The 25064-nt window shown below is 45.8% G+C and overlaps 2 protein-coding genes across 7 annotated transcripts in view; both read right to left on the reverse strand.

Annotated features, from left to right (window-relative positions):
* Positions 1-2593: 2593 nt before the first annotated feature.
* LRRC71 (leucine rich repeat containing 71) lies at positions 2594-14497 on the reverse strand. 6 transcript variants are annotated; one of them, XM_051993732.1, is made up of 15 exons: positions 13944-14496; positions 12453-12584; positions 11701-11841; positions 11549-11624; positions 10949-11026; positions 7650-7718; positions 7120-7279; positions 6589-6672; positions 6389-6490; positions 5770-5892; positions 5004-5100; positions 4555-4658; positions 3619-3730; positions 3108-3229; positions 2594-2776 (listed from the first exon to the last, which is right to left on the reverse strand). In XM_051993732.1, the coding sequence occupies exons 1-15, from the start codon at positions 14095-14097 to the stop codon at positions 2663-2665; spliced, it is 1668 nt and encodes a 555-aa protein (XP_051849692.1). In that variant the 5' UTR covers positions 14098-14496; the 3' UTR covers positions 2594-2662. The 6 variants fall into 6 exon arrangements, with proteins under 6 accessions (XP_051849692.1, XP_051849689.1, XP_051849687.1 ...); XM_051993729.1 differs by having other exon boundaries at positions 2594-3229; positions 13944-14497; XM_051993727.1 differs by having other exon boundaries at positions 2594-3229; positions 11549-11841; positions 12457-12584; positions 13944-14497.
* Positions 14498-15045: 548 nt separating this feature from the next.
* PEAR1 (platelet endothelial aggregation receptor 1) overlaps positions 15046-25064 on the reverse strand; it is a 48312-nt gene continuing 38293 nt past the window's right edge. Inside the window, 9 exon segments of the mRNA XM_051993726.1 lie at positions 15046-15616; positions 15960-16235; positions 16398-16463; positions 16832-16964; positions 17404-17492; positions 17897-18112; positions 18347-18475; positions 20308-20436; positions 20605-20730. Coding sequence (XP_051849686.1) covers positions 15465-15616; positions 15960-16235; positions 16398-16463; positions 16832-16964; positions 17404-17492; positions 17897-18112; positions 18347-18475; positions 20308-20436; positions 20605-20730 — 1316 coding nt within the window. The 3' untranslated portion in view covers positions 15046-15464.

Below are 25064 nucleotides of genomic sequence, written 5' to 3' on the forward strand. Positions count from 1 at the left end.
CCTCGACCACTACAGATATGAATCCCATTTTGCAGAAGATGAAATTGAAACTCAAAAGATTAATCCAAGGTCACATACACATAGTGACTGACTGATCCAGTGCTCTTTCTACACCATTTTAAAGAGAAGCTTGTAGAGGTAAGTAGCCTTGGACGCCAAGGTTGGGAGTTTGATGTGTGTTCTGTGCAGTGGAGAACAGGAAAAATGATGTGAAAATCCACATGCCTGCAGAGCCCTGAACTTGGGAGTCAGGTTTTAGTCACAGTTCCAATGATTTGCTGCTTCTTTCTTTGACCCTTAGTAAGGGAATTGCTCTAAATGAGTTCTTACTTTCCATCTCTAAAGATCTATGATTCCGTAACGTGGAAAGAGTCAGGTGTTGAAAGATTGCTAAATTTAGATGCTCAAAGATGATGGAAGGGATGGGGAGGGTTGGGGGGGGCACATTGCTCACAGAGGCTGTAACTTAAGCAGCGTTGTGGATCAGAGCAGATGCAGATGTTAGGGAGCCGTGAGAAGTACAGTTGGTTAAGGGGGTGGATCCAGGCATTAAAGACCAGGGGACTGTCATGGTGGCAGGCCAAGTAAAGCCTAAGAAGCCTCCTTGCTTAAGGAGGAATTTTAAGGATGTTTGGCATGGAGAGTTGTGAGATGGTTCCAACCGTCTTTAGGGAAGTTGAATTGGAAGAACTTGGATCCTCTCTTAGAACTGCATCTTATCCAGGCTAAGCAAGTGCATCTCTCCCAGTGCTTCCCATGGATTAATCCCAGGCCTGGGCTTTGGGGTGGCACCAGATGAAGATACAATGTTCATTACCAGAGGGATTTTTTATTGGGAAAAGAGGCACATATATTCTCTCTAGACAATTCTAGACATCAGTGCTGGAAAAGACTGGAGGAACTGGAAGAAGCACAGTCAAGAAATCAACTCAAGAATTTGTACAAGAGAATTTCCAGATCAGGAAAGGTCTGAGCTTTTTAGATTCAACCTCTTCTCTCCCTTACACATGCTGACATTTGGGCCCAATATTTGCCCGTCTTATGTATGTGACAACTTGGCTGCCTCTCTACCTTTTGCACAGGCTCTCTGTCACTCTTGCTGATGTCTTTCCTCCTCACCCTTACACAACTGCCTTTTGGACTCCTTTTTTGTTTTTGTTTTTTTGTTTTTTTTTTTAATTTTATTTAATAACAACTTTATATTGACAGAATCCATGCCAGGGTAATTTTTTTTTTTACAACATTATCCCCTGCACTCCCTTCTGTTCCTATTTTTCCCCTTCCTCCCTCCACCCCCTCCCCTAGATGGCAAGCAGTTCTATATATGTTAGATATGTTGTAGTATATCCTAGATACAATATATGTTTGCAGAACCGAACAGTTCTCTTGTTGTACAGGAAGAAAATCAAAAATGCAGATAGTTCATATTCATTTCCCAGTGTTCTTTCTTTGGGTGTAGCTGCTTCTGTCCATCATTTATCAATTTGGACTCCTTTTTTGATCCCACAACTTGGGTGCTACCTCCTCCCAGATGCCTTTCTTGCCCTCCCCTGCTGTTTAGTGGTGTTCACCTCCAGAATATATCTAATTCCTCATTCATGACAGCCCTCCAATTTCTTGAAGACCATATCTTCATATCCTAGATCACGTTCTCAGAATCTTCAGCTAATATGCATATGGCATGGGATCTGTATTTTCTCACATTTTACAGATATACTGAGACCCAACAGTATCTGGATATTATCCCAAAACCCATCCTCCCCTTTCAAACAAAAAGCATGTATAAAGTTTTGTACATTCTTAACCTGTGCACTTAGTTTTGCCCTGATAAAATATCCTAAGGGTAGGATCAGTTTGGGTTTCCTACATTTGGCATGCCATACATGTTTGTAAATAATTGTTGAATTGTTGAGTAGAGTAGAAGAAGGTGGCTTTGAGATGGAGCCTTTCCTACTTGTGAATTTTCTCCTGAGGATTCACTCCCAAGGTGAGGATTCAAACTCCTGGACTCCTATTCTCTGAGCACTATCAGCCATGCCAGAGTTTCTGGGCTTCTAACATAGGATCTGCACTTTGCATCATGATGGACCAAGCTTTGGTTTATTTATTTTCTGGAACAGGAGAGAGGGTTGGTGGAATGGGGGTCTATTCTGTGAGCATAAAAATTTTCATGTTCAAGGATAGGATAGGAACAGACAATATAAGCTTTGTTCAAAATCAGTTTAGAGTTAGGAGGGTCCACAGGGATCATCTATCGATATAGAATGTCTATTCCAGCCTAAAGCTGAACATCATAGCCAGCCTCTGCTTGAAGACCCTCACTACTTGGTGAAGCAGCCCATTCCATTTTGGATGGCTCTCTAATTCCTCTCTCATGTGACACCCCTTCAAGTTCTGGAGACAGCTACGTATCCTCAAATTTTCTTCTTCCAAGCTGTACATCTCTAAAGCCTTCCACTAATCCTCATATGACGTGGTTTGTATATTCTCGTGTATTTTAAAAGTAAACTGAGCTCCTACTGTGCTATATATCTCTCTGACTCCTAACTATAGGTAAATTCCTAATAAAAGTACTTGGAGATCCTCAGAAACATAGGAACAAGAGGATTTTATTAGTAACCCAGAAATGATTTGGGTTGTTAATCCTTCATCCCTCTCCCACTCAGGGGACAGAGGCAGATGGGCCTTCTTCATCTCTTCTAGTCTTGAGCTCCCGAGGAAGCATCAAATCCTGGATTATAGTGTAGGTTTCACATTCTGGGGGAAAGGAATTTTTCTGATACAGAAAGGGAAGGAGAAAAGATGCTAGTTAAACCTCAATCCAGCATATTTCCCAGGAGTCAAAAGTCCTGCAATGGGAGATGAGAGGATTTGATTATGGAACACACCATTTCATTTTTAAAAGTGAGTAGAAATGGCTGCTCTTACAGCAAAAATAATGGAGGCTAGTTCACAGCAAGGACATCTTGACATGAACTGGGAGACTTGAACCATGAGTAGCATTTCCTTTTGTTTTGGAGGTTGGGGGGGAGGGGGAAGGGAGATAGGCCCCAGGAGACCAAGACTGAGGTTAGAATTCTAGTACAAGGGAAGTGCTCCATGCTCACCCCGAGCATCAGTTTTAGCAATCCTGATGGGCCCTTAGTAGGGGTCTTGGGTTTGGTATACTTCACTTGGTATCGAACAGCACTGAGGAAGCCTTTCAGACCCGTTTCTGTGATTTGGTTCCCTAAAGAAAAGAGGTTCACTTCTCATTGCTGCCTCACTTGCTGACTGCCCTGATAGACCCCCACTTCCTCACATGGGCTTCATCCATCCTTCTGGGTCATCCTTAATCCCTCCAAATTTATACTAATGTCTACCTATTCCATTCTTAAGCCCCTCTCCTTATTTCCCTCCACTGCCATCCTCTTCCAGCCTCAAGTTTTGATCCAGACACATATTACCCCATTCACAACTACCCTGGTTATTCACGAAGGCTGAGACCAGATGGAATCCGGAGTGCTGAAAAGGGGGAAAGAAAGGATCAAGTTTGTCCCTCTTGGTGATGGCAGGGTTCTGAGGCGCCAGAAAAAGATGCTGACCTCTTTAAGAATCAGGAGAGCTGGATATACTTACGAATAAGATTGAGGTGCATAAGGACTTTGTTTCCTGGCAAGAAAACTTTCCCATTTTTATGCTCTGTCTGCTCTAGAAGAGGATTGAGCATCTCAGTAGGTTCAGGGGTTAGCTGTTCAGGAGAGGAGACAAAAGATAGTCAAAGCAATCCTTTTCAACCCATTCTGATTGCCCTTTCTGGACAGGGTCATCCTTGGTAGTATTGGATAGAACTAGAGGAAGGGAAAATTATGGGGCCCTCTCCTCAGGAAGTTCAAATTCCCTGCAAGAGATGAATTGCACACACCCAAGATCCGGAAGAAGGTAAGGGCAGATACAGGAATGGGAGGACTAGGGGTTAGTCAGAGCTGATGAAGTCAAGCCACAAAAATCTCCTGAAATTGGCAGAGGTGATGAGGAAAATTAAAAGGGAGAGGAAAAAAGAGAGGCCTTTAGGAAGGCCGTCGGGTAACTAAGGCTCTTTCCATTGTCTTCCATAGAACTATGTCTTCCCAGAGACGGACAATACCCCCTCTTCTGCAATTGAGGGTAGAGTTTGGATTGTTAGTAGAAATGAAAGAAGGGGCTGCATCCTGGTCTTGAAATAGAATTTCTGGAATGATGGAAATCACTGTGTTCCGTCTTTATCCACAAAGCATAGCCAGACACACTTAGCCCCACATGAGTAAAACTGGTGAAAGGGGAGAAGACAGAGATGGGGAATTGGAGAGTAAACGTGGGATAGTGACTGCTTTTCTGCAGAAGGCATGTGTGAGAGAAAATTTGACAAGATGGGGGGAGGGAAGAGGGACTGTTTAGTTGGAGAAGACAGTGATAAGTGCCAAGGGGAAGAAGGGAGGAAAGCCATGGGGTTTCTGCCAGTAACATGCCAAAGGATATGATTGGGTCCTTTATTCACTTTCCTCCCTCCCCACTGGTGATAGATGGGTTTACAACCTTTTTCTGAATTACTTCAGACTCAGCAAGTGTACTTCGCTTCTCCTTGGGCCCCAACTTGGTCCCCTTTCCCCGACCAGGCTTCTGTTCCGGGATGGTTACTCCTGATGGGTACAAGGAAGAGATCAGGGATGAAGCTTTAGGTACTTGAAAGCCATCTCTGCCCCTTTGAGAAGGCAAGGGGACAGAGAGGGTCTCTGTTCTTATTATGTGCCAGCTAGGTCTGAGACTGAGCTTGGGTGAGGGCAGGGGGGAGAGGAGGGAGGGATGGAGTCCAGGCCTGGCAGGTCCTGTCGGAGGCATGACTTCCTGACATGTCCCTGTTCCTCTGTGGAGGAACCGCTCAGCACATGCAGCTGATGGAGCTCTGGCTGCTCACAGGAGAGCCCCCAAACCTCTCCCCATAGTCGGCCGGCCTCTGTCCCAGGGAGGATGACCAGGACACTCACTCCCTTTAGAACCCTTGGAAGGGTCATCTCTTCTGGAAACATTCTGTGTGGGGGACGTCCCAGTCCCGGGCTTCTCCTCTTTTTTTGCTACTTCCAGCTGGAGTCAGGAGGGGAAATAATGATAAAAGCTGACATTTACATGTAGCCCTTTAAAGATTACAAAGCACTTTACTCAGGACAACCTTGGGAGGATAGGTAGGCAAGTGTTCTCCCCCTGCTTTTTGTTTGTTTTTCCCAGAAATGCCCAGCTTGGGATTACATTATTATAAAATGCTGGAGTCAGGCTTCAAACCCAGATGTCTATTGACCACCAGTTCAACAGTCTTTGCACCTACATCGGGAGTTTCCAAGCTTTTTTACTCCTCGTACTCCTCAGCTTTTAGTAAACATTCAGAAACTTATTCAATAAGAAAGGAAATAAAAGTCTAGAACCTGGGTGCTTATGCACATAAGGAACAAAGTAGATTAACTCTCACCGGGCAATAATTAGAAAACAGTCCCTATAACTCTGTGACAAGCTTCTCATCCCCAACCCTGGGGAAGAGTACCTCAGCTAGGAAACCCCTGACCAAAACCCTGATGTTGGAGGTTCCTCAAAAGTCTGAAGTGCCCCTAGCTCTGCTGGTACCTAGGCCTAAGGTTCTGGGGTTTTTCCAGGGTCAGGATAGAATACTAGGGCAAACTCCTTCACCTCAAACACATAAATGGGCACAATTTAGGAAACACCTGTCCTCCCCAGTACCACCTATCACAAGAGACCTATAACCTTTTCCTTTTTCTTTGCCAAGCCGCCTTTGATGCTCTTGAGTCCCTGAAGCTTGTCAATGGCCCCAGTACTACCAATCCCCAAGAGAGGCCGGTCTCGATCTCCATGGCGGGAAGAAGTGGGCTGCGAGATGAGAAGGGCAGTCAGCACCCCTTTATTCAGGGAAGAGGTGGCCCTCTAATTGCGTAGGAACTTAGCCCACAGCAGAGACCCAAGAGGTTCCCCAGCTGTTAGATGTATAAAATGCTTTGATATCCTTTTGGCTGAAGACAGGTGTGTATATGTGGGAAATACTAAGATTTCTGGATTGCTAGAAGAGGTTAAGGGAATAGCTAGTTTCTTCTTGTGCAGGTGCTACAGAAACTAAGGCTGGGGTAGGGTAGGGGGGAGGGGGACTGGCATGCCTTAAGGCCACAAGGTAGTAGATTAAAACCAGTCAGTTCCTCAGGGTTAGATGAGACTGGGAAAGGGCATTTCAGTGGGGTCCAGGTAGGGACTGGGAGATCCTGAAGAGGAAGATGGGAGAAATGGCATAAAAGGGAGGATGAATGGCCCACTGGTTACAGGAGGCATTGGATGGATTGAGCTAGACATCTCTCCACCCATTTGGATCTCTCACCGATCCCTTTACTAGTTTTGTTCGGTCCTGAGTCCCCTTTTCTAGCAGAAGTCGCCGGCGTTCCACCACCTCAGTGTGTGTTAGTTCGAAAGGCTGCAGGACCTGAGGCGGAAGGCAGGTGGTGGAAGGTCAGGGCTCCTCTGATAACCAACACCACACCCCCCCACCCCAGGATAGAACTCCTACCCTACCCCACCCACCTCGGCTAGCTTCAGAGCGCCCTGGTCCTGGATGCGATTGTGGGCCAGGGATAGCCAGAGTAGGGAGCGGTTCAGCCGCAGGCCCTGGGGTGGGAAAAACAGAACCGAAGGGACCTTGAGGCAGGCCCTACGACCCTCCACCTGGTGTCTTGTTTTCCACCATGTCCAATCTAAGTACTCTTGACCCTACTTCCCCAGTGTCCCATCTCCTACACTGTTCCTCTGGTCCCCATGACCCCCAGCTCTTCCCTGCCCCATTCAGTCTTTTGTTTTCTTTCATGGCCCTGCATTAGCCTATTCTGCTTCATCAAAGCCTTTCCCTGTCTCCTCCAGTCCCCCAATCTGCTTCCCACCCTTCTAGTTCCTGCAGTTGTTGCCTTCAGCCTTCCTCCCCTTTCCGTGAGCTATAAACACACTTCTTTTCCTCTCTGATTCCTCCGCCCCTGCCTACACAAGCCCCTTCTGTCCCTCCCCACAGCCCTTCAGTCTCTGCTCCATTCCCTTGAGCCCACCGGTGACCCTTCCCCTCACATCTGCTATGTAGCCGGCGCCCACATCTCCAATGTGGTTGTAGCCCAGGTTGAGGGAGACCAGGGTTCGGTTGCTGGTATGCAGCGTGGACAGTGCCTGGCCCAGGAGTTGTGCACCCTGGTCATTGATGTTGTTGTTCCTCAGGGACAAGTGCGTGATGCTGGTAAAGGGGGAACACGTAGGAGGCCGAGGAAGGCCCACACTCCCCAGGATCCGGGACAGAACGGCCACGGGGGAATGGGCACATGTTGGAAATGGGAAGGCGGCAGAGGTCAAGAGATCTGAGGGGGAAACTGACTTAGGGAAGTCCCAAGCAGCAGGCCGGGGAAGGGTCACAGTGGACAGAGAGAGTTGGACAACAGGGAGAAAGGGCACTAGGGCTCACACCGGGTTTGAAGGGGTAGATTAGGCTGGGGACATCTGGGGTGATGGAGAACATAGAGAAAGGGAATGTTCCCTCTAGATTAGGAAGCCGGGGAGGGGGCAGGATCTAAGGAATGGTGAAATGGGAGGAAAGAGATAAGGCTCACGTGCTTTCTGGGACCATGAGCCTGTAGTAAGACTGTTCCTTGATTGGGTTTCCCTCCAGCAACACTCTCCTGATGAAGGATTGGGGAGATCAGCAAAAGACGGCAGTCCAATGATGGGCAGGAGAGACAAAGCCGCCCCAGGTAGCGGGGGGAAGGGTTGGGGCAGAAGGGGCTTCCTAAGCAGGGCGGCTGTGTGCTGGGCTCCTCGCAAGTGGCCCGGCACTGTGTCGGGGGAGAGCAGCATCTAGCATGTAGCTGACTGATTACAGCAACCCCGGGGGCACTGCAGTGGTGCCAGGCCGTGTGAGAGGCAGGGACTGAGTGACCGGGGCTGAGCACCGCCTAAGAAGCGTTGGCAGTCTGTTTCCTAGAGTCACAGACCTAGTTCCAAATCTCAAGCCTTCTAATCCAGGCCTCTTGTTTTAGGGATGCTCGCGGTCCCACAGGTAGATGGTGATAAAGATAGGATTTGATTCTCTGATTACTGGACCACAAGTCCAGAGTACGGCCCTCAGGTGGGATGGAAGTGGAGCCACAGGGGTCACAATGGTGAATTAAAATGGAGTTCCCTTCCATCTGCTAGAGCACATCACCCGTCTCTGGGATTCCCTGGCCACCTGAGACTGGAAAAACCTAAACTCCACTCCCGCCTAAATATAAGCTTTAAAGTCATAATTCTACAGCTAGAAGGGATCTTTGAGGCTGTCTAGTCCAGCTCTTTATTTTATAGGTAAGGAAACTTGAAGTCTAAAAAGATTAACGGAATTGCCCCACAGGCATACAGGGAGTGACCCAGTTTTGACTCTGACTTCACTGAGTTCATGTTGAAAGGGTGACTGGATGCCCTGGGGTCTGGCTGCTGGGGAGGCATTCGATGTGGCCTCTCAGAATGGTTTGCTCTGTACAGAGGTGGTGGGTGAGAGGGGACCAGAAGAGACAAGGCAGGAAGCAGATCAGGCCCTTAGCTCCTGCTGCTGGAGGGCTGCTCCTAGTATCTTGATCAAGGTGCCCTCCCCTCCTCTCCAGTACTGCTGTGTCCCCAAGGGGGAGGCTCAGTTTCAACAACTGAGATGAAAAAGGGTTGGATCCCAGCAAAAACTGGTTTACTCCCTGCTTTCCCATCAACTCTGTTTGCTCTTTTCTAAAGTAAGGGTGTAGGATGTCGTCTCTACTGCTCCTTCCAGTTCTCACATCTACATATCTAGAAAATTTGGGACCCATCTGACTCCTTCTCAGATCAACCCCAATTTCAGTGAAATTCAGGTGAACTCCCATTGGTGACTGGGCAGTTCTTTTCCCTTTCTGTGTACTCTGATTTCTCCTTTGGATTCAGTAATCTCTAGGATTCCCCCCTGAAGATTTAACGTGTTAAGTGGAAGGTTGGGGTCCCATGCTTGAAAACATCTATCTTTTTGCTGTAAATGTTATGATTCTCAATAGTTATTCAATTTCTTGGAAACAACTGACCTTAGCATCTATTTATCCAGAAGAATTAATTTGGAGGCAGCTAGGTGGCACAGTGGACAGAGCACCAGCTCTGGGGTCAGGAAAACCCAAGTGGACACTTATTAGTGTGTGTCTCTGGGCAAGTCACTTACCCCCAGTTGCCTCAAAAAAAAAAAGTTAATAAGAGGCTACCAAATTATCTGTTTCTGAGCTTTCCAGGGATAGATAGATTCCCTAGTTTCCTTGGGGTATCCTAGATTCTCCATCTTCCCCCATAGGCTGCTGTCCAGCGCCTTTTCATGTTGACTGTCATGGACTGTTTTGTGATAGTTGGTTCCAGATACAGTAATTCCCAGGAATAGATCTCAAGTCAGGAGACTTTTCTTTGTCCAAATGATTTGGGGGGAAAGTTTTGTCATAGGGAGCTAGGCACCTATTCCAGCCCCTAGATAAGTGGGTATAAGTGAGTGATGATTATCAGTTCAGAACTTACCTAATTTCTCATGGGCAAATGAAATTGAATCAATAGAAATTTAGAGTGAGAAGATTGCCAGAGTAATGAAACTAATCTCTCCCACATGTTTTTAAATTTTAATGTCTTAAAAATTCTATTAAAAATGAATTTTTATGTTTTACTTTCTGTTCTCATATTCATGCTCTCCCTGCACATGGTGAGGTTGTTTTTGTGTGTATATGTGTGTGTTTTGTGTTATTCCCATGATACAAATGAGCAACTAATGCCAAAAGAGGTATCACACAGCTAGCTTATACCTCACACCCACTTCCACAGTAATATAATGTTACAGGCTCCCTTCGCTCTTAGATCTATGGTTCTTAATCTGAGGTCCATGAACACTCAAGTGACCAAATTCTGGATAGATTTCAGGGGGTTTGTGAACTTAGTTTTTTTTTTTTTTTTTTTAATTACATCTTTGAACCAATCTCTAAATGAAAATTACAATTTCCTTCCATTATGATTTTTTTTAAAAATAATTCTAAGAATGGGTCCAAAGGCTTCACTGGACTGCCATAATGATTCATGACATTAAGGACTGTCTCTAGACTCTTGTGGAGTTCACCATCAACTGGGGCTTTGAACTATCTAATCCAAATCTTTCATTTTACAAATAAAGAAATTAAGGCCCAGGGAAGTCCAGTGTGCTTTTCTTTCCAATGAGTTGCTGTTCTTGTCTATAAAAAACTAGCCTTAAGATCATGTAGAAAAGGAAACTAGTTGGGAGCAGGGAAAAGCAATACTCCCTGAGATTCCAATTTGGAAAATTCTCAAGTTGAGGGAAGGATAATTGGGCCTGGCTCCAGAGGAGAAAATTCAAGAGAGGTTGGAAGGAGGCTAGATCTCAGAAGAAGCCATATGGTTATCTTCTGTAAATTCTTCCTCTTACTACAATTGGTATTTTCTGTTTCGTCGCACTTTTTAGTAAAAATTCTTCAAAACAAAAAACAAAAACCCTCCAACATCTACAAGATCTCATTTTCCTTCTCTATAAAATATTTTGTGATTGTCATTGTAAAGACAAGGAATTTCCTGTTTTGTAGTCTGAGGGTGTGTGTTGGGGTAAAAGGAAGCAGGGATTAAGGAAGAAGCTTGGTCCTTTCAGAGCTAGAGAGCAGGACATCAAAAATCATTTGGGGCAATTTGATTTTGCACGGAACGAAGTTGAAGCTTGGAGAAAAGTTAGATTTTGAACCCAGATTTTCTTAGGGAAGAAGGTAAAAAGGGAAAGTGCTACTGACCTCTGGTCTGCCCATCAGTTCCCAGCCCTTTCCCACACCCCAGCCCCCATCTTCCCAGAGCCTTGGAGGAAGGACCTCTCACTGCCATTTCTGCTTACTTGAGAGTGGAGGCACAAGTAGGAATGAGGGCAATAAAGGTGGTCAAGGTTTCATCAGTCAGCCCCACTTTCCACAAGCTGAGAAGTACAAGGGAAGGACACAAGAAGATTTATGTGAGTTTAGACATAACAGCAATCTAAGACCTAAAGATGGTAGTCCCTCCCTCATACTCTATAGTCACAGAATGTCCTTCCTACCATCTAAATATTCCTCCATAGCTACTCCAGTTATTCTTATACTTGATTTTCTGTCTTCACCCCAGAATTTCTTTTCCATCCCTGGGGAACTTATGCTCCCAGAATGGGCTCCAGTCCTACCCCCCCCCATCCCAAATCTCCTCCTTATCCCCTAGGAATCTCCCTTTCTTAACCCTGAGAAGTAGGTGCTATTATAACCCGCATTTTACAGTTCAGGAAACTGAGGCAAACGACTTGCCCACTAAGTGCTTGCAAGATTAGAACTTGGCTCTTCCTGGCATCCCCTTCTATCCCCAGGATCCATTTTCCCCTTTTTCCTTAACACTTCTCCCTTCAGCCCCTTCTTAGAAGTTTCTCCTCTCCCCAAAATCTCTCCCCTGTCTTTGAGGGGTCCTCCCTCACTTGATGGCCTGCAGCTGGGTGAGAGAGGGCAGACACTTGCTGAGAATGCTTAGAATTGGATCTGCCAGTTTCCAACCTGGAGGGAGAGAGGAGACTGAAGCAGAGTAGGAAGGGCTGAATCTTGGGGCAGGGGATGGAGGAAGGAGGCTCACCTCGGATGAAGATTTCCCGAACTGATTTGGGATCATCTTGCTCCAGCTCCACTTGGATGGTGGGCCGGAAGAAGGCATACTTGGTCTCAATCTGTTGGAGGCTGTTTTGGCTAGTGGAGGCAGAGACCCGCGATTCCTCCACTGCGGATATGTGGGTAGGGGATCTCAATCATCCCCTCCCCCCCACCCCTGTCTTCCACCCCCATCTCACTCTACCCTTTGCAGGAATTCCTAAAGGAGAGGAAACTATCAAAGGATCCCAGATTGAGGGCTGAGAGGGACCTTAGAGAGTCCAGTCCTTTTGTAGATGAGGAAAATCTTATCTATATGTCTGTAAAAGATGATCAAAAAAAAAGTCAGATGTTCTGCCTATCTACTCGAGGTTCATATGTGTAACAAGTACTCCAAGCACTTTATTCCTTGTTGTGGGATTCCAAACCCTAGGATGCAGAACATTTGAGGATGTAGAGAAAAAATGTGAGCGTTAAATATACTTGCATGGAATTGAGTGAGTAGAAGAAATGGAGAAATAGTGGAGAAAGTAGTGATTGCCATCATCACTAATAGTTAGATAGTTTCTGGGTCCCTTGAATTTCCCTCTGGGGACTTTCCTGTGCCCAGGATCAGTCTGATGGGGAGGCTGGAGATGGGGAGGAGGACAGCCAAAATGGCCCAGGCCTGTCTGAAACTAGACCAGTCAGGAGAGACTGCTGGGGATGGAGAGAAGGGAGGAACTGAGGGGTTTCACTCACCTACCAGCTTTTCAGAGGCAGAGATGGAGCGACCATGATTGCGGACGACGACTTTGGGGTAATCTGTATATCCTGAACGAATACAGAGTTCGACAAAATCCTGTTCCAAGATTCCCACACACTGATACTCCTCTGAGGAAGAGAGAGAGAGGAAGAAGGGGCAGGGAGGGATTAGCCAGGACCCTGTGCAATGGTGTACCATGTCCACCAGGAGGAAGCAAAGACCAGGAATCGCGGCCACAGTTCCCCAGTAAAACTGGAACGCAGATTTGTCTTGCCACTTGTTTACCTTGTCTCTGTTTCTTCCTCCTTGTCATTCCCCTCTGTCTCCTCATCCCCTGACACTTTCATATTCCTTCTCAGCCCCTCTCCTACTCTTGTTTCAATCTCCTGCCTCTCTACCTCACACACTGCCTCTCTCCGCAAAGACCCCCCCCCCCCAACTTCTCATTTCCCTAAAGGGCAAAGAGCAGTATCATCCTCAACCCTCTGCAACTTCAGGGCCTTGCTCTGGGCAGGGACAATGAGTTGGAGAACAAAGAACCCTGAAATAGGAGTCAGATGATCTATTTCTCGTCCGGCTTTCCCATTTACTGTGGGCATGCTTTGCACCTGCTACTGTAGTGTGTAGAGAAGGAAATGCAAAGGTAACAGTCTAGTCCAAGGGTTAAGACAAAATTCAAATAAAAAGACAGTATAAAGGAAGAGATTAAGTGTTCTAGGACTATTAGCCTTTACTAGGCACCTGCTGTATTGTATGCAGAGCACAGTGCCAGGCGTCAGGAAGTAGAAAAAGTTTAGATAAAACAGGATCCCTGATATTACAGAATTTACAGATCAATCTAATAATCCAGGTTCCTCCCCCCACTACTTGTAAGGTTTTAAGCAAACAAATAACTTTGCCTTTCTAGCCCTTGGTTTCCAATCTATAAAATCAGAGACTCAGACCAGTTGGCTTGTAAGGAAAGCCTTTTCCGGCTCTATCAACGAGCTCCAAAGGTGGATTGGGGGTGATCAAGAAAAGTTTCCTGAAAAAGCTGGCAGGGGTAGGTCTGAAAAGATTGGGACCAGTCTTGGGGTTGGTGGACAAATACGAGCAGATACACCCAAGAAGGAGCTGGGAGTTGGCGGCACAAGTTCGGCAAGCCAAGAAGATTCACATGAGGCAGTCATGGGACATAAGGAAGTCCATCATCAACCTCTCAGGCCTCAGTTTTCTCCGCTGGAGACGGAGCCACTTTAATGGATGCCCTGATGAAAGCGAAGGCCTTAAAAAGCGGAGTGCTTTGGACCAATGGGAGGTGCTACAGGGGAGCTTTTCGGGCTCACCCAGTCCAGATTCCTTCTTGGACGAAGTGATGAGTCCCTCTCGGCTGGCTATCGAGCCTTAGAATTATTGCCCGGGTCTCCCGAGTCCGAGGCCACCTCCCTGCCCTCCGTGCCCCACTGCCGGCCCCAGTCGGCGCGCCCCGACCCATTGTCTCCCCATACCTGGACATTTGGCCTCCTCCTCCCCCACCGGCGTCAGGACAGGGAGCGGCTTCTCCTTTGCCTGCCTGTCCCCCTTCTTCACCATCTTTCCAAAGGCATCGGGGGTTTTGGACACTGGGGAAAGGAGGGAGACGGGAGAGCGGGTTGAGCCCATCCCTCTCCTTGGTTCCTACAAGTCCCGCTGCAGCCTGCGGGGTCTCTTCCTCCCTGCCCCTCTCTCGGACTCGGGGAGGCAGGAACGGCCGCCACTCGCGCGTATCCCCGTCTCCGCAGGAGGGCTCAAGGCGGCCGAGCGGGACGGAAGGCAAGCACGGAGGAGGGATTGGCGGCGAGGAACCGAAGGGGCGGAGGCTGAGGAGGGCGGGGAAGCCGAAGGGAAAGCGTCCGGGAGACGCTGAGGGGAGGGCGGCGCGGAGAAGCGCGGGGAGGCTGGACGGATCGAGGCTGGCGAGAGGGTGGAAGATCAGAGAGAGGGGTGGAAGAGTCCCGAGAGACTGAAGGAAGTGGGACGCGTTGCTAGGACTGGGGTGTGGAGGACGTCCACTCCTTGACTCTCCAACCTGAACCCCCGGTTCCTGTGCGTCCCTTTTTCTCCAGGACTACGGGGATTTGAGCCAACAAGGGCTGGCTGGTTGGCTGTCGGGTGGGCGGGCCGGGACGCAACTGCGGGTCGCTCGCGAGGTCTGCAGGGGGCGCTGCGGGGCGGGAGCGCCTGGCGAGCTGCTTTCTCAGAGCGCATGCGCGTTTAGGCTTCGTGACTGGGCGGAGCTGGGCACGAGGGGCTCTTCTGAGTCCCCGAGACAGCGGCCCTGCTGAGGGAGAGGGACCTGGGCAGCCGAGAAGGATCCAGCTCGTGGTGGAGCTCTGGCTGTCGGGTGATCTCAGATCGCTCCATTCATAGGGGCTTAGAGACCCAGTTAATTAAGCAGTTAAGGAGGCCCCCAGCCCCAGGGGGCTCCGCCCAGGACTTCGAGCCTTCCCTCCTTTCCTCCCCACCTTTTCCGGGGCCCCGCCCCGCGCTCGCTGCCCTCCCTCCCCCAGAGCCCACGAACGTGTCATCCGAACCAAAGAAGCGCTTCCTGAGCACGAGAAATCCAACACGTTTGGCACGAGAAATCCAACAACTTTTATTTACAGACACGGGACAGGGTTCCCCACTGGGGAATCCCCAGCTTGGGGGGAGGGGGCAGGGCTTGGGAGCAGCAGCAGAGCAGGAGAATAGCCCGGGCAGCCTGCTGTCCAGTCCGATGGTGGTTGCCCTCACTCTCCCGGAGCCAAGGAACCCTGGCTCCCAGCTCTTTTTCTCTTCCGTCATCCGAGGGCTGCCTCCAAGGTGGGGGGTGGGGGAGGGGTTTCAGAACCCGGGCATCTCCGAACCGCTTTCCCTCCAGGAATGTTCTCCCCTTAATAACCCACGGAGGAGGGAGGAGAAGGTGTGCGCCACGTGTTAGGTCCTTTCTCGGTTCCAGGGCCTGGCCATGTGGGGAGGGCTCTCTCTGAGTGCCTTCCCACCCGATCCCTTCAACGATCCTGTCGAAGCCTCGGAGGCGAGGGAGGATGTCGGACAGGGGGCAAGTCATAGTGTCCCGGGATGTGGCTGTTCTTAGGGGAATCATAATGCCCGGGGGGAAGGCCTGGTGGGAGGGGAGGCTGCGTGCCCCGAGAGACGAACTCTGGCAAAGGGAGAAGAAGCGTAGTGCGTGAGAGTCCTGTAGCCCAGCCCCCTTAGTCTGGGTCTTCTTCCTAATCAATTTCCTTCATCCCCTCACTCTTCCCCCTTCCTTCTGTTCCCCTCTCTTCTCCTTCCTGATCCCTGGCTAGGTCGCCTGGATAACTAATACCGGTCCCAAGAACACACTCGCATGATTTCCACCCCCTACAATGGCTTTTGGTGGGATCATAAAAACTTCAGAATAAATGCTCACCGTATTTCCTTGCCCCCCTCCCCCTCCCTTCCCGCCCCCAATCTGATTCTAGGGTAGCCTCCGCCTGGCTCGGGACTGGGGTCATTCTCACCAGGGGCTGGGGGGTTGGGCTGTTCGTAGGTGCCGCTGTCCCTCTGGCTGTCCGGTCTTCGAAGTCTTTGACTCTTCCGGGGCTGGGGCACCTGCCTGCGCGGTGGGCTGGGCTCTCTCAGGGCCTCAGCTGCAGCACCCGGGGACCCTTTCATTTCCATGTAGCTGCCCTCGCTGTGGGGCCCCAGCAGGCTGGGCAGGTCCTTGATGGTAGCATAGGGGTTCTCGCTACACAAGGAGCTTATGCTGGCTCCTATCCCCCCTTCTGGGATGGGCCCTGGGGTAAGAGGAGTTAGATTAGAGCTCCTGAGGAGCTACCCCCGAGAATCCCAGTCCCCTTCCCCCAAGCCTTTTCAATTTCCCATCAGCCCCGTCCTTTTGTCCATCTGCCGTGGCTCACTACCAACCACTCCCTTCCATCTTCTTCCAGCAGATGTACCTTTACCATAGAGGTGTCCTACTCCGTTACCAGAGCTGTAGCTATAACGATCCAATAGGCTTCTCCCTGAGGAAAAGGACAGAGCTGCTGTCAAGGCTCTGCTTGGACTGTCACAGGAATATCACAACCCAAAACTGGAAAAGGCCTTAGAGATCATCGTTATCCACTAGGACCAGGAAACTGGAAGCCCAAAGGAAATTACTTCTCCCTAGTATGGCATAAAGCTAGGCTCTCCAACCTAAATCAGGTCTTCACTCTCCCCTATTCTACCATCGGGGAAGGACATCCACTCTTCTTCAGAGTCCCAGACATACAGATGCACTTGCCCCTCATTCATGCTGACACAAAATCCTACGGTCTCAGAATAAAATGCTTTTCCTACATCCATTCTTCCTTCTTCCCTACTTAATACCCAAACATACAAAATCCTCTACCCCTTTCCCGGTGTCCGGGGGGGAACTCCTTGTGGTGCTTCCAGTCAGCAGGCAGCGTAGCATGGCTGTCTTGTCCATAAGCACCAGCGCGTTCCGGGGCCTGGAGGCTAGCAAAGAGCTGAGTACCTGGCACCTGGGAAGGCATTAAGAGAACAACAGACTAACCAGAGAATAGAGTTAGGAAGGGGCTTGGAAGGTCACCTTGTCCAACCTATACATTAACAGAGTTCACGTACCAGGACATCTGATGGTCCAGTCTCTACTCAAAGATGCCCATGGCCCATTTCACTTAGGGCTCCAGGTAAGGAAAAACATTAGGCAATCAGTGCCAGCTCTTCTATTCATTGCTCTTGGGCCCAGCCGAGCAAGTATATATTCTCTCTTCTACCTAATGGGTCTTCAGAAACTGGAAGGCTTTCCAGGCTAACCGCTCCCAGTTCTTTCAATTGATTCGATCCTCCCACCCACCTGGTCTTGCTCCTCCAAACCTCTCCTCTTCTCCAGCATTCCCTAAATCCCAGACCTAATGATGCCTCCCTCCAACCTCCAATTCCCTTTCCTGAGGTACTGACCTTGTTGGGGGGCGGGGGAGCGGGAGAGCACTGGGACAGTGTGTGGTAACTGGGGTTGGAGTAATAATGACTGTAGCTTGGCGGGACATCTGGACAAAACAGAAGAACCAGGGTAGGGACCTTCAGAAACCAGGAAGGGGAGGAGGTAGCATCTAGGGTGAGGAGGGAACCCCTTTCTCAGAGGGGTGGAGGGGAAAGTGAGACCCATGACCATGTACATGGAAGACAAATTCCAAGACCCACTGTCCAGCCTCTCTCTTAGCCACTTTGCTCACTCTGTCTTTACATCTCATATTTAAAGAACAGCTCAATTCAAAGAGAGACATGAGAGAGAATGGAGAGTTGGGAGGAATCTTGAAGACCACTGGTTTAAACCTCATCCCCTATTCTGAGAAATAGGGAAAGGCAGGACTTGAGCCAGGTCTCCTGAGCCAGGAGGCTAGACTTTGTGAGGCTCCCCCATCTTCCCGTGCTTCTGATTCCTGATCCTCACCTGGGATGACATATTCAGAGCCATCCAGGCGCCCACTGCTGTAGGCTACGGCCAGGTGCTGGTGAGCTTTGCCTTTCTGCCAGTGTCGGTACCCAATGAACAGTGCTACCAGTGCCACGACCAGGGCTGCCAGCACTGCAATGCCAATCACCGCACCCAGTGAGTCATAGGTCACTGGCAGGGTGGGCACCATGGTGAAGGGCTGATCAGCGTTCCCTGGGCAGGAGAGGAGAGAGGAAGCATTAAGAGTGAGCACTCTGTGAGCAATGCTAAGAAGAGAGGACAGAAGAACGACCATTCCTGGGACTGTTGTCATCTTCTTGTTTTGGTAACCCTTGCACATAAATAGTGCCTGGCACACAACTAAGTGTTGATTTGAATCAGAGAAACCACCACCCACCCCCAACTTTGCCCTGGGAGAGAACTGGAAGGCGACCCTGAGGGACTCACCAATTTTGCAGGGGGCACCACTGTGTCCTGGTGGACATATACAAGCCCCTGTTTCAGCATGGCACTGGCCCTCAGGTCCACACTGGCACAGGTAAGAACAGTTAGCACCAAACATACCTGGAGGACAACCTAGAGGGACAAGCAAAGGCAGGGGTCAGAGGGATGCAAAGAAATGGGGCCCAGGAACAAGTGTACTTCTTCAGAAGATTTTCTTTCATTCCTAGGAGCAATTCCTTGAGTTCTTCAATCTTCTTCTGAATTAAACATGGATACATAATAAATAGGGTAAGGTGGACATGTCTCAAAGCATATTCATACTTTCTCATCTGATGAAACACATTTTGGCACAGATAAAAGTGCTTTTAGGAAGGGAAGAGCTAGAGCCAATTGTGCTTTAACATTGTTTTAGTTTGTGACTTTTAGTAATCCAGCCTCTTTAAGGTTCAGTTTCTTCCCTTGTAAGTTGGAAATGATAAGATTTTCACTACTCATTTTAAAGAGTTATGAAGAAAGTGCTTTGGAAATTATATTAGGCTGTAGAAATATGGATCATGAAAGCAACTTGGAATTATGCAAATAAAGTGACTAAAATGTCCATACCTTTTGACCCAGAGATTTTACTACTAGGCTAATTTCTGAGTAGATCATTGATTTAAAAAAAAAAAAAAAAGGAAGGAAAGAGAAAGTCCCAAATATAAAACAAAATATTTATAGCAGCACTTTTTTGTGATAGCAAAGAATTGGAAACAAAATAGACTGGGGAATGGTTAATCAAATTATGATATGTGAATGTAATATTATTGTACCATAAGAAATGAGGAAGATGATGAATACAGAGAAGTATGGAAATATCTGCCTGAACTTATTCAGAATGAAGCAAAGACCAAAAAAAGCAAGCCAAACCAAAACAAAACTCTAGCAGTATGAACAATGATTATTATAACAATATACATAGAAAGAATAACCACAAAACAATCAAAAGTGAATTTTGCAAACTTACAAAAAAGCATGGTTCCAAAGAACAGATATGAGAGGCCCCACTCTATCTCTTTGCAAAGATAGGAAATCCTTGGATGATATGTTACACGTTGTTTCCAACATTTTCATCAGTTTTTTCTGACATTTTTCTTTTTATTTTAAAATGTTATTTGTAATGTGGAATTGGTTCTTTGGGAGGGAGAGGAGAAAAGTATTGGGGGACATTTGAGAGAGATTTTTAAAAAGCATCAACAGTTAGCATATTGCTTGCTTTCTCAATAGGAAAGGCTAAAAAGTTTGGAAATTTGAATCTAAAAATAGAATGCTAAAAATAAATATTTTTAAAAGGAAAAAAGATACCAATAAAAATTTTTTTTAAAGAGGGAAAAAATGAGCCATAGTTATTTGAATATGTCTAAGTGCCCCAAGTAGCAAACAGGGTCAAACGTAGAGTCTTTCAGACTGGACATAGAGATCATGTAACCCAAACTCCTCATTTTATGGACAAGGAAAATAAAAACTAGAGAGGTTAAGTGACTTGTGGAAGATTATACAGCAAGTTTATGGCAGAGGCAAATCTCACCCTTAGAACTCCTGATTCTGTTTATTGTTTACTATGTTTACTGGTATCTCCTCTCCTTCAGTCTTTTGATCATTTGATCCAGTGTCAATTGGACTCCACTTCCTAATAATCTTTCTCATAATGTGATATTGATAACCATGTAATCTATAAGTGTTCTTTTTTGCACTGCTATATAATCAGTTTCCTCTACTGTTATATTTCCTCTGGACTGGATTAGGAGTTAGCTTGGAAGTCAAGACAAAGATGAGATGATTTTCCCAAAATTACCTCTCTATTTTACCTTTCCATCATTGTCATACTCATCATCATCACCAGCCCCATAGCTGGCATTTACAAAGTACTTAAAGGTTTACAAAATGCTATACACATATTATTACATTTGATTCATCCTGTTTAGTACCTTCAGAGCAGAGATGTCCAGTCCAGCCTGGTGGACAGATGCAGGTTCCCTCCTGAGGTTGGCAGCGCCCATTATTGTGGCACTGACAGAGATGAGCACAGTTGTTGCCCCAGTATCCCAAAGGGCATGCTAAAGGGAAAAAGGGAAGTCCAGGCTCAGGAATCTCAGTCATACCACTCTTTTCACTGGGTCCCCTCCATTGAATTTGGGACTTCCTGAACCCCCCAGGTTCACTATTTTCAGGACTGAAAAAAGGTTCTTTTCTCTCTTCTTTCCCCACCCTTAATTCTTACTCACGCTGGGAACAATCAGGACCAGTCCACCCAGCATGACAGTGGCAGCTGCCATCGATGGGGTTGCAGGAGGAGTGGTTGGCACATTTGCAGGGAGCACAGCGTTTGCCATATCGACCAGGCTGGCAGGCTAGGGGGGGAAATGGAAAGAAAGGGGTTGAGGTTGGAGAGAGAAATATATCCTTCCTCCTAGTTCCTTGTGTTTTCTACGTGTCCCCATTCCTTCTCTTTCTCTTGTTACTTTAGTAAACATTTGACAAGGGCAGTAGTGGGCAACTAGACTCCTGCTATCCTGAAAGAGCCCACTGATTGCTTCAGAGATAGCTCTCATACCTGTAGATTCCTAATCCCTTTGCTTGTCTGTCTCCCTTTTCTTCTCTTTTCTTTTTTCTTTACTTCTCTTCTCTTTTTTTCCTCTTCTCTTCTTTCTTCTCTCTGTCTCTGTTTCTCTTTGTGTCTCTTTGTCTCTCTCTTTCTCTGTCTCTTTTCTGTCTGTCTGTCTCTCTCTCTCTCCCTCTTGCTTTTCCTCCCCCCACCCTCCATTTTAGACAATCAGGATTAAGTGACTTGTCCAGGGTTTCATAGCTAGTAAATGTCTGAGAATGAATTTGAATTCAGTTCCTCCTGACTCCACTCTATCCATTGTGCCACCTAGCTATCCGTGCTTCCCTCTCTTACTACATCCGCTCTCTTGCTCACATTTTTCAAAGCCCAGGTCAAATTTTTCCTTTATCAGTCTTTGACCAGTCCAAACCACTAACCCACAGAGATCTCTCCCTGTTCTGAATTCCCACAGTCCTTACAGCTCAAGATGAATCTTTGAGATTATCTCATCTAGGATAATACATCATGATCAAGTAGGATTTATACCAGGAATGCAGGGCTGGTTCAATATTAGGAAAACTATCAATATAATTGGCCATATTAATAATCAAATTAACAAAAACTATATGATCATCTCAATAGATTCAGAAAAAACATTTGATAAAATCCAACATCCATTCCTATTAAAAACTCTTGAGAGTATAGGAATAAATGGACTTTTCCTTAAAACAATCATTAGCATCTATTTAAAACTAGCAGTAAGCATTATATGTAATGGGGACAAACTGCAACCATTCCCAATAAGATCAGGAGTAAAACAAGGTTGCCCACTATCACCGTTACTATTTAATATTGTATTAGAAATGCTAGCTTTGGCAATAAGAGTTGAGAAAGAGATTAAAGAAATAAGAATAGGCAATGAGGAAACCAAATTATCACTCTTTGCTGATGATATGATGGTATACTTAGAGAACCCCAGAGATTCTACCAAAAAGTTATTAGAAACAATCTACACCTACAGCAAATTTGCAGGATATAAAATAAACCCACATAAATCATCAGCATTCTTATATATCACTAACAAAACCCAACAGTTAGAGTTACAAAAAGAAATTCCATTTAAAGTAACTACTGATTGTATTTAGGATACATCTATCCTAAAATATTTAGGAATCTATCTGCCAAGGAAAATCAGAAACTTTATGAGCAAAACTACAAAACACTTTCCACACAAATTAAGTCTGATCTAACCAACTGGAAAAATATTAAATGCTCTTGGATTGGGCGAGCAAATATAATAAAGATGACAATACTACCTAAATTAATCTACTTATTTAGCGCTATACCAATCAGACTCCCAAAAAACTACTTTGATGAATTAGAAAAAATAACAACAAAGTTCATATGGAAAAACAAAAGGTCAAGAATTTCAAGGGAATTAAAGAAAAAAAATCAAATGAAGGTGGCCTAGCTGTACCAGATCTAAAATTATATTATAAAGCAGCAGTTACTAAAACCATCTGGTATTGGCTAAGAAATAGACTAGTTGATCAATGGAATAGGTTAGGTTCAAAGGACAAAACAGCCAATAACTTTAATAATATAGTGTTTGACAAACCCAAAGACCCCAGTTTTGGGGATAAGAATGCATTATTTGACAAAAATTGCTGGGAAAATTGGAAATTAGTATGGCAGAAACTAGGCATTGACCCACACTTAACACCGTACACCAAGATAAGGTCAAAATGGGTTCATGACCTAGGCATAAAGAATGAGATGATAAATAAATTGGAAGAGCATAGGATAGTTTACTTCTCAGACCTGTGGAAGAGGGAAGAATTTATGACCAAAGAAGAACTAGAGATCACTATTGACCACAACATAGAAAATTTTGATTATATCAAATTGAAAAGTTTTTGTACAAACAAAACAAATGCAAACAAGATTAGAAGGGAAACAATAAACTGGGAAAACATTTTTACAATCAAAGGTTCTGATAAAGGCCTCATTTCCAAAATATATAGAGAATTGACTCTAATCTATAAGAAATCAAACCATTGTCCAATTGATAAATGGTCAAAGGATATGAACAGACAATTCTCAGACGAAGAAATTGAAATTATTTATAGACATATGAAAATATGCTCCAAATCATTATTAATCAGAGAAATGCAAATTAAGACAACTCTGAGATACCACTACACACCTGTGGCTAGAGTGACAGGGAAAGATAATGGGGAATGTTGGAGGGGATGTGGGAAAACAGGGACACTGATACATTGTTGGTGGAATTGTGAACACATCCAGCCATTCTGGAGAGCAATTTGGAACTATGCTCAAAAAGTTATCAAACTCTGCATACCCTTTGATCCAGCAGTGTTTCTACTGGGTTTATACCCCAAAGAGATACTAAAGAAAGGAAAGGGACTTGTATGTGCCAGATGTTTGTGGCAGCCCTGTTTGTAGTGGCTAGAAGCTGGAAAATGAAAGGATGCCCATCAATCGGAGAATGGTTGAGTAAATTGTGGTATATGAATGTTATGGAATATTATTGTTCTGTAAGGAATGACCAGCAGGATGAATACAGAGAGGACTGGCGAGATTTACATGAACTGATGCTGAGTGAAATGAGCAGAACCAGGAGATCATTATATACCTCAACAACAATACTGTTTGAGGATGTATTCTGATGGAAGTGGATCTCTTCGATAAAGAGAGCCTTAATTGATCAAAGATGGACAGAAGCAGCTACACCCAGAGAAAGAACACTGGAAATGAATATAAACTGCTTGCATTTCGTTTTTCTTCCCGGGTTATTTATATCTTCTGAATTCAATTCTCCCTGTGCAACAAGAAAACGGTTCGGTTCTGCACACATATGTTGTATCTAGGATATACTGCAACCCATTCAACATGTAAAGGACTGCTTGCCATCTGGGGGAGGGGGTGGAGGGAGGGAGGGGAAAAATCGGAACAAAAGTGAATGCAAGGGATAATGCTGTAAAAAATTACCCTGGCATGCGTTCTATCAATAAAAAGTTATTTTAAAAAAAGAGAGATTATCTCATCTATCCTTCACACAGATGAGCAAAATCAGGCTGAGAAACCTTAAGTAACTTTTCCAAAGTCACACAGGTACTTTCAGTGATACAAGTGGGATTCAAACCCAGATTTTTAAAATTGAAACCAGATAGTTTTTTTAATATACATTTTTCTTTTATTGATTCTTGTTTTCTTATTTCAATTCAGAAACTCTACCTCTATGGGAATGAGAGTAAGTTATTCCTTCTCAGGCTTAGTTTCCTTATTAATAACAGCTGACATTCATAAAGCACTTTGAGATTTACAAATCCCTTTAAATACATTATATCATTGGAACGTCACAAAAACCCTGGGAGGCATATACTACATATAGCATCACTTCAATTTTACAGATGAGGAAACAGGCTTGGAGTGGTTGCAATTTGTCTTTGATCACCCAGCATGTCAGAGGCAGGATTGGAACTGTCATCTTTCTGACTCCAAATCAAGAATTCTATCACTATCACAAAGGTTTCAAACTCAAATAGAAATAGGAGCACTAATGCCCCATAAGGAAAGATCTCCATAGGCCACAGATTGACTTAGTCTTAAAGTGCATAATTAATTGTTTTATTGTATTTTTATTTATTTTGTTAAATATTTCTCAAGTACATTTTAATATCATTAGAGTGTGGGATAACATGCTTGACACCTTGGAACTACACCATGCTACCTAAGCCTGCCAACTGCTTAATTGGCCACAAACCCAGAGATTATGTCTTAGAAGGCTTTTTTTTTTTTTTTTTTTGGCAAGCATTTCTTAAGTACATGCTATATATAAGGCACTGAGCTAGGCTCTGGAGATGCAAAAATAAATCCTTGTCCTCAATGAGTTTACATTCTAAAGGGAGGAGGAGCTTCTATTGTTTAGAAGGCATTTTTCTAACTAAAATTTTAGGAATCTACAAAACTAGAAGTAAAGTCTCCAAGGGATGAAGGCAAAATATGTTCTCTCTCCTCACCTTTTAGTTCCCTAATTTCTTTCAGATCTATATCAAATTCCATATTCTTCACTAGTGCCCTTCCTCTGTAACTACCTTCCATCTGCTCTGTATATAG

The sequence above is a fragment of the Antechinus flavipes genome, chromosome 4, assembly GCF_016432865.1.
Source record: "Antechinus flavipes isolate AdamAnt ecotype Samford, QLD, Australia chromosome 4, AdamAnt_v2, whole genome shotgun sequence".
Lineage (NCBI taxonomy): Eukaryota > Metazoa > Chordata > Mammalia > Dasyuromorphia > Dasyuridae > Antechinus > Antechinus flavipes.